Below are 9,998 nucleotides of genomic sequence, written 5' to 3' on the forward strand. Positions count from 1 at the left end.
TATTTTGAAGCAATATGTATGTTGTGTATATTGTTTAATGATGGAATAAAACCAGTACAATTCTATATTTAACCTTGTCTGTAATACTAAATGAGAGAAAAATATTATAGATAAACTTATGAAAAGAAATTATACCTGAATGCATGGATGCAGTTGGAATTGAAAATGAGCTAAAATAAGTATAAATCAAAATAAGTCATTAATTTACTTGTGAAAAAAAATGCAGAATTTTTAATAATAGGCTTTTTTCATGTGCTGGCTGGTTCACATCACATTGTCAAGGTTTATTGGGAGGCTTGAATAGAACAGAGTCCTCGTCAATGTATGTATTAGTAACACCTGTGCTTTGCCTACTATGACAAATCAAAATATCTGGTGTGAAAAGAGCCTGTTCTTAGCTAAAATACATTCAATAACAATATTAGCAATTATCTTCCTCAGAAAATAATGAACATTAATATATTTATGTAAATTTAAATGTTTCTGTGCCATCAGCTATGTCATTATCTATTATTCTAATATATTTAGATAATGCCACAACCAATGGGATGTAACCATTAGATAAATAGGATTTGGAAAAAAAAAAAAAAAAGCAGACCAATTATCTATTATTACAATAATGAGACTCAAAAACACACATCTCAACAAGGTTCCCAGTGGAAATGCAGTCACTTTAATGAAGTAAAAAGGCATGTTATCACACAGCGAGTGTTGTCTAGCATACCATGGTACAGTAAGTGGTAAGGGATAATTAATTTGCAAGGCCATTGTGTGCGTGATGGTAGCAGAGCTGATGTAAGTTATAGCTTGTGTAATTTGCTTAGAGTTCAGGTAAATTAGGTGCCTCAGCTCCACCCACATGTTTCCCTGCAAAGTTAACTTGTGCACTCGCTGACAAAATGTTAAATGGATGGAAAATGAATACCTGAAAATATCACTGGTACAAAAGGTGCCCGTTGTGAGGAAGGACTCTGACAATAACTAGCTGGCAAGGTCCACACGCTCCTTTCTTTATTTGTACTTTTTCACTGTCAATGCAACGGTTGTGCAACAGTGGAATGAGTCACAGGGAGCCAGTGTTATGCTATTTAATTTATCATTTCTACGATTATGAATTTTCCTACCTTTTATCAATGGTGCATGGGCTTTTTTAGCAGTTGATGTGAAGGCGTATTATAATTAATCATTCTTCTCAAAACAAACAATGCTTATCTATAATTATATCTGTGTTATCTGTAGCTCCATTACACTTTGTTTGTGCAAACATATTATGATACATTACAACTACATGTGCATAACTCAAATTAAAGGATATGTTAATTTACAAACGTCATAATCTGCCCACAGTATATCCCTACACTACTTCCATTAACCAGTGTTAATGACTTCATGGGCTAAACCCTGGGATAAGGGCTGCTGTGTGTCATTTATACTGCAATCCCATCAATCTATGTAGAATCCAACGGCTTAGTTGTAGCATGCCCAACACCCCATTATTCCATCAACAATCTGTCAATGTGGAGGAGAGTGAAAAACAGAGGCAGCAAGAGACTGTAGTGGAAGAACACAAAGAGCTCAAAGTGAGAATACTGATGTTTTTCTGTACCAAAGGCCTTATATGAGTTCCTACATACCTGAGAGAATGGGAGTGCGTTTGGATCTTAAATAGGAGGGGAAGGAAATATTGTGTTGTCAAAGGCTTGCTTCCAGGGAAACAAACATCAAACATAAGCATGTCACCGTGTGATAACGTACCTCCTGGGGGGTGGGGGTTGGGGGATTGTGAGACTTTTAAGAACTGAAACTTTAATAACTCGGGAATTACTTACATAGATTTGACAAGAAGTGTTCTGTTTGAAAAGGTGTGACTCGAAAAAGAGGCAAGAATGTCTCTATTTATGTTTAAGGTTCAGCTGGATTCGTTTACTGACCAAAAATAACTTTCTCAGCTGCAGTGTTTCCTCCGTCTCAGAAATGTATTCCTCCTCAATGGGTGGATGAGAAGAAGCACGTCTAGGCGTATGCATCTTGCAAGAAACTGGAATCAGATTGATACGCCCTCCCCTGGCATTAATGGCCTAGATACACACAGCATCTCATGGTAGATGACTTCACATCATCTATATGGGTCCACATGGAGCAAAACAGACCTACAAAAAGGCTCAGTCAAGCTAAATCTGTGCCAATTCAAGTCCTTTTAGGGCATTTGTTAGATTATGACCGGCAGATTATTTGGGGAAGTAATTGTCCCCAGGTGTTATGAACATTCCAAGCTTATTCTCCATCCCCCTTATGCTCAACTGTAGAGATTAGGCTCAGAGGAAAATCTCTTCCCTCAATGGAGGGGAGGGAAAAAAGAGGCCCAAACAGGCACAAACACACTAAGTATGTGTAGCCAATCAGCTTTCTGCTTTGCTTGAGCATGCTGTCCCTCTGGGCCTGTTGATCCAGTCAAAGAAAAGTCCTCTCTTTTTTCCCCCCAGGACCTCTAATACCTGCATGATGAGTGCCACTGCACTGCCAGCTGCTGCAGCCACACTCAGTCCCACCGTCTCACCACACCACACACAGAGAACACACAGGTCTGAGAGCAGCCAGTGTAAATCACACTGAAGCTCTTTACAGCCACCTGCTGTGCTTGATGCAAAACAGCATTTCACACAATTATTCTTTGCTGTTTTGTTTTTAAAAAATAAGATGTGCATAAGTAATGAGCTATATTCTTACCATAATTGTATATTAAAATTACTTAACGAGTCTTGAATTTCCTAATAATTTAGGTTTCCTGAAAAGAAAGTATGTAATTTAGTATTGAGTATAGGGAAAATAGAAACAAATATCTGAGTAGGTTTAGAAAGAATAAGCTCCATTTAAACCCAAGTACATATTCATTCATAATTCATTTATTATTAGACACTTTATTCACCCTATATGTTGAATTGTATGCTTGCCTGTAGACAGATTACATGTTTTTGCACACTAACTGACCTGCTGTGCACCAAGACGCTCCAGGTTATATTGGCAATTGAACATTTTTAATAGAAAATGTAGCAACTGATCCAATAATTAGAACCAAATTACATTCTTTAACAAAAGTAACTATGCGACTCGTAAAAGTATTTGAAGTGTTACCTTAAAATGTGGTCCAGACACAAAATAATTATATGTACCTACCAGGGACAACTGACTGCAGAGGATTATATTATGCTGTGAGATACAAGATAAAAGCCTTGAGCTGTCAATGGTCTGAAATTGCTTGTGTAGAGGGTTCAAAGCGTAGCCCACGCTTGCGTATGCATGAGAGGTCAAATGCCTCCCATCACAGTAAATCTTATTTTATAGTTTAGTTTTTAGAGCGACTTAATTATGTATACAAAGGTCAAAGGTCCTGACTTTGCATTTTGAATGCTGCCTTGGAACTGCTGTTTAAATTACAGTGGCTTCATTAGTGGATGAGTGCTTGTCATGGATGATTTGCATCCTGCATATCAAATTGCCCATCTCAAGGAGAAAACAGCATCACAGCGGCTCAGAAGATGATCCAGGATCCATTTTCCATGCTTTCCCCATTAACACTGGGATGGTTGTCTTTTGTGATTATTACTCAGTGCATACAACAATTAGCAGCGTGGTCTCTCTTGTGTGTTTCCATTAATACAGCATGCTGTTCACACACAGCAGTAAATCAACCCACCGCATACGTAAATTTTGCAATTAATCTTTTGATGATCTAGATAGCAAGATAAATGAAAGTCCGTCTAGCATGACATGCCTCTCACTCTCTTTGTGTTATTATGGGAATTGTGTGCCATATCCATTCATTTTATTTTAAGACATGTACATGTAGTGGAGATTTTAAGCAGATGTTCTTGTTCAAATTGCAATAATAAGAAATAGTGCTATTCTATTCTAGCATAACAGATAATTTTGGTCTTCTGATTTGAATATTTTCCATATTCTATTATTGTTTTTGCTCAGCACAATAGGTGTGACACAAGAATAGACTGTCTATTGGTTACAGACATAGTGAGAATTTTAACATAGACTTCTGACAGATAGGTGACAAATTAAAGGAAAAACCAGTACAGGCCTGAATGCTTGACCCCTACAGTGTGGATGTCCACTTGTCCCTTTAGAGATAAGGGTCATTGCAAATCAATGCAAAGTTGCTCTGAGTCATCACCTTTATCCTATGATGAAACATTTCTATCCTGATAGGAGTGGTCCCTTCCGGGAGGACAATGCCCCAATTCACAGGGCACGAGGGGTCACTGAATGGTTTGATGAGTATGAAAATGATGTGACTCATATGCTATGGCCTTCACAGTCACCAGAACTAAACTCAACTGAACACCTATGAGAGATTTTGGACCAACATTTTAGACAGCACTCTCCACCACCATCATCAAAACACCAAATGAGGGAATATCTTTTGGAAGACTGATTTTCTTTCCTTCAGAAGAGTTCAGAGACTTGTAGAATCGATGCCAAGGTGCACTGAAGCTGCTCTGGCAGTACATGGTGGACCAACACCTTATTAAGACACTTTATGTTGGTTTTTCCTTTAATTTGTCACCCGTTGAGCTTCATTTGTCTTCAATGCATTTCAGTTTCCAGCTTACAACCAATTCCTCTTTGCATAGCTTGCAGATTTTTGTCTATGACAGACTTGATGTCAAGCTCCTGAGAAAGCTCAAAATACATTCCTTCTCCCATCATTCTCCCTGTTAATTAAGATTCATCAGCACTAATTCACTATGGTAATTTTGTCAATGAACAGCTGGAATGGAAGATTAGTGTGTAGACAGCCCACTTCTTTAAGATATGCGCAGCGGGAAATATAGCAACAAGATGATTTTTTTTCTTTAAGGTTCTGAGTCTTCAGCTGCTGAATAAAGAAACAAGCCTAGCCAAATCCCAGGATTCACTACAAAGAGTACATTTAGAACTAGACAGCCCAGCAGTCAGATATTTTAGAGCATAGGATCCATAAATGTCTGGACTTCATCATTTGCATATTGATAATGCAGCTGTTTCACCTGCTGCTGACAAGTTCACAAAGGCCACATTTGCTCCTCTACTTCAAAGCAATGAAGACTGCTGGCACTAGCTGCATGCATTTGAACCTCACAGGAGATAATGCAGATGCTATTTCATAGGCTGAAAATACAGTAGTTTAACGATACAGAATCGGAGCAAAGAACAAACGATTACACTAGTCTTGTAATATCATTTCCCAACAATTAAACCAACAAGACTGAAAACTAGTGTGAGCATGTAATCATGACTTCAATATGTGACAAATATCTATTATTGAGCGTGCCTGCCTTCTTCTCTTTTTAGTAAGAACTGGTAGCACTTGTCCCTATCTCTTACACCTTATAATCAGCCTTAGGCTCAATGTGGGAAACAATGATTTATACTGAGTGTAGACGTGCTGCACCTCCGCACCTTGGTAACAAGAAAGAAACCCTGTCAGTATGTGTTCCACCTTCTCAGCACGTGACTGATGAACAACTCTATTATAATCATCTCGATTCACAATAGGACACTTTCCCCTATTGCCAGATAATTAAGCTGATTTAGTCACACTTGAAAACACAGAACATGTGTGAGGGTAGTTCTCTGAACGCCACGGATCTAAATAAGTTTGTTTAATTTGAGCAAAAAGAACTTTGAGTGTGCTAGAACAGTGAGATTACATATTATCTTATCAGTGTAGTTTAGTACAATTGTTAAGACATATACAGCAGGGAATAAAATAAATAAGTACAGTGCAGTGTATGTTAATACAGCCTAATAGAGTGGAGAACAAGCTGACTCATTGTTCAGTTCAGTTAGGGAGGGACTTGCGTTAAAAATATATTTAGTAGTTTCTTTTAGTCAGTAATTTTTTGTTGTTCTTCATTCCCACCATGTATCCATTCGCCGAACACGTACTCTCTGCTTATAGTGGTATTCTTTCAGGTGCTTTTTCAAAGCATTTGGAATGGGAAGAATGTTTATGCCGTCATAGGTGGTGCAGCTGCTGATGACCGCTCGGCAGATGTGCTGCAGGCTAAAGGGCTGCATGCGATGGATGGGGTTGGACAGCAAGGGCTCGAAGAACATGCAGGAGTTGGGGTCTTTGTAGTGTTCCAGTAAACCCGTAACTGTGGGAGCATGGAAGACGCTGGGGTCATGCACGTCGAAGCTAAAATTGTGGTTCCACTGTTCAATGCGAGCATGTAGCGAACGGCCGTAACGGCGGAAACTAACAGAAAAGAGGTAGTCTTCCTGGGCAGAGTCGCGCAGGAGGAAGGTTCCTTCAGGTTTTCCCTCTAGCAGGGTCTCTGCCTCGTAGCGGTCCATAACCCCCCAGTAACACGGGAGGTTGGTGATCTGCAGCAGGTCTGGAACTAAACAGTGAATGTAATCGATCTGGGTGTGAATGCGGTAGCCGTCGTGAGATTTCTGATGCTCAGTCTGAGGAGGTACAGCTCTGGAGGGCATGTTGGTCGCTGTAACCTCTGGGTCAACCGGAGGGTCGGAGATAGTGTCGCAGGAGTGAACAGAGGCTGACGCTGATGCGGAGGCCACCACCTCATCCAGAGTGTCCAGACAGCTCTGTAGTAGGAGTTGGTGCTGCTGTTGTCTTTGGAGAAGAAGCTGCTGTTGCTGCTGAACAGAGGCTCTGTCCGCCCCCGCCAACTCATTCATACCATGAGCCAGTTTAGGCCCATGCTTGTAGAGAGGGTTAATTTGGGCCGTCACCTCGAATGTGTGGATCTCTGCATTAGGTGGTGGCTCAACCCCTTGTTCGATGCTAATGCGCCTGCGCTCTCGCAACCTGTCATCTACATCCTCCACCACAGCAGCCATAGCTGAAGTCGGGGCACTGCATACTACTTCAGAGTCAAGCACGGGAGGCTGGGTGATCGGGGCCGTGTGTTGCTTAATGAGATACCACTTCTGAGCCAGCTCTGACCCCACAGGGAAAGGGCAGTCATCCAACATCAACTCACTGAGATGGATCTTACGCCTCGAGGAGGCGCAGGCAGCTGATGATGATGAAAGAGCCTGCGGAGGTGGTGGTGGTGCTGCCGCACTGTGTGTCTTTATTGGGAAACACTGCCCCATTGCATCTTGGATTTTTTGCCGGAGAGTGCGACTGCTGCTTGACCCTCTGGCCTCACCCTCACTGGGTGCAGATAATTCTGTGGCAGAGCTAATAGTTCCCAGTACTGGCCTTGCTGTTGCTAGTTCTTGTCCAAGTAATGAGGCAGCAACTTCCCCACCCTGCCATCGCCAATTCTCTTTAAGAGGAGAGGAGGAGGATTGGTCCCTGTTCTCGAGGTCACTCAGAAGCTCACCATACTCAAAGCCATCACTGACAGGCCGCTCAGAGGCAGGTTCATGGGAGGAAAGGCCTTTTTTCTTCCCTTTCCCACCTTTCCGTCCACCACCTGCATCTCGTCTCTCCTCTGACCGACTCTGTCTGACCTTGGGGCGGGCTCCCCTCTCTCGATCTTTCCCTCGGTTCCCCGAATCCTTCGGTAATGACATGATGGATTATGTGGTGAAATGTTGACAGTTGTGCTAGACAATTGCACTTCAGGGAGTTGACTTGACCAACAGATGACTTGTAACTGCGGTTAGCTTTCAGCAGGAAGCTTCCCATCCGCATCCCTTGTGTGAGTCGTCATTATCATTACCCATGCACTGTGGCCACAAAGACGTTAAACAACCTGAAGAAGAAAATGACAGTTGTTAACGTTGCAGTTTGAAATAAGTCAGGATAACATATTGTCATATCACTGGTGATGACACTCAGTTACCAGTTTATTAAGTACACTTAGCTAAAACTATTGAATACAACAGCCCTGCAAGAAATCCTACTTCTTTGGGGTAATTAAGTTATTTTATTTGACTGCAACAATTATTTTCAACAGTGGTTACTTGTCTTATTTTTCAATAAATCGTTTGATCCAGAAAATGTCATAAAGTGCCCCTAAAATTTCCCAGAGCCAAAGACAATGTCTTCAATCTGCTTGCTTTGTCTGACCAACAGTCTAAAAACCCAAAGATATATAATATAATATCATAAAAGACTACTGATATTATATTGTATTACTATATTGCATTACACTGAGAGGTGTTTTCTTAAAATCTAGTCGTCCCTTGTTGATATAAATGACAATAAGCTGGTAACTGAGTGTATAGTGTTATTTTTTTTTAAAGAGAAGAGGTAATAAGTGACTATAAGACAAGAAGAGTTCACGCACATGAGCATACTTTAAATTCAAGACACATTAGGGAAGTAAAATAATCAAACTCCACAGTCAGTGACAAGCCTCACTTCCAGTTTGATAGATCAAACCTCTATGTTGGTTCTGTGGCCTCTAGCTCTAGGAGACAGCGCTCTGTGCTGTCCTTTTATCTACACACAACTGACAAACTGTCAGAAACATGTAATGAGAAATGATGTGCTTCACAGCTTGGTTAGTTAAACCGCCCACTTCTTTAAAAAGTGACTTTGCTGTGATGCTCTTTGCTCTGACTTCCTGAGTCCGAGATTTGAAACAACTTCTAACGTTAAAGGACAGGTTCCCAATTTTCTTCAAGTCTGTCTTAGAACCATAGTCAAGTGCCAAAATAAACATTGAAAGATGTTTTCCTTGCTGTAATCATTCCTCCTGTTCATACCAGCTATTAAAAGATTCCCTTCAAATGTGCTTTCAATGTAAGTGATGGGGGGCAAAATCCACAGTGTCCACATAATCATTTTGTGCAAAAAAGCATTTAAAAGTTGATCTGAAGCTTATATGAGGCTTCAGCAGTCTGAGTCATATCAAGTGGATATCTGCCACATTTGCAGTCTCTTTAGCATCAAATTTCCTCCCTTTGTTTCCTCTTTGTGTTTCCCTGTTGAACTGCAGTGGAAGTGTAACAACAAAAAGAGGGACATTGGCACTAAAAAGACTATAATGTTTAAAGATATCTACTTGATTTGACTCATTTGGATGGCTGAAGCTTCATATTAGCTTCCTATAAACTTTAAATAGGCTACATTTTTGCACAGAGGGAGGACTGTGGCTTTTGGCACTAATCACTTACATTGTAAGTACATTATGATGGCATCGTCTAATGGTTAGTATGGACAGCAGGAATGATTACGGCAAGAAAATCCTATTTCCATGTTCATTTGAGCAACTGACTATTGCCTTAAGACAGACTTGAAAAACGGTGAAACTATCCTTTAATGTTTAGTCAAATCCACAGTTTTAACTTTAGATATGCCCATGACAAAATGAAGACAGAAAGTAGTAAATTAGCTTAGGTTTGAACCTCTAATTTCTAAATCGTGTAGAACTAATCGGCTTTTATTGTCTCTATTTTTACAGTTTTCATGTACGTCCAGTATCCCAGTAGGATGTCCTCTCCTACATCACATCAGATAGAAAAAGTATTTGATCGACTAAAAACATGAATTTCCTAACCGTTTCCACTATGACAGAAGCTACCGCTAAATACTTTTAAGATGTCACACACATCGGGCTAATCGATGGCTCAATCAAAAGCCCATTTCTGTTGAAAAGTGAAACAATTCAAAGCGATAACATTACTGAGGCTAACAGCGTTAGCACTCAGCTGTTTGCGGTCAGTAGGCTAAGTTAGCAGCGTAGCTAGCTATCCGCTAACTTGGGTACTTTTAACTGTGAGAAGAACGGTTAAGTTGTATTTGTTACCACTTATATCTAGCTTTCTTAACAACAATACAAACTGTGGACATACCTTGGCAGTTGTTACTGAGTTCACCGACGAAATGGCTTCTGTCTCATCTTGGATAAACTAATGACGTTAACAAAAAGGCGGCTAGCTCGCATATTAGCAACCCGGAAGTGAAAAGTAATTGGAGTATCTCTCCTTAGTAACGTCGGAACATGATCACTTCTGCAACATCTCAGATGAGTGCAATAAGCAATAACTGAGAGCCGTCTTCTTGGTAAAAAGTGGAA

General features: G+C 40.5%; 1 protein-coding gene across 1 annotated transcript; it reads right to left on the minus strand.

The window, feature by feature from the left end:
• Positions 1 to 5,639: 5,639 nt before the first annotated feature.
• socs9 (suppressor of cytokine signaling 9) lies at positions 5,640 to 9,891 on the minus strand. Its single transcript, XM_042413256.1, has 2 exons — positions 9,775 to 9,891; positions 5,640 to 7,727 (listed from the first exon to the last, which is right to left on the minus strand). Exon 2 carries the CDS (start codon positions 7,543 to 7,545, stop codon positions 5,905 to 5,907), a length of 1,641 nt encoding a protein of 546 aa, XP_042269190.1. The 5' UTR covers positions 7,546 to 7,727; positions 9,775 to 9,891; the 3' UTR covers positions 5,640 to 5,904.
• Between the last annotated feature and the right edge of the window lie 107 nt (positions 9,892 to 9,998).

This window comes from Thunnus maccoyii, chromosome 6 (assembly GCF_910596095.1).
Source record: "Thunnus maccoyii chromosome 6, fThuMac1.1, whole genome shotgun sequence".
NCBI classification, from domain to species: domain Eukaryota; kingdom Metazoa; phylum Chordata; class Actinopteri; order Scombriformes; family Scombridae; genus Thunnus; species Thunnus maccoyii.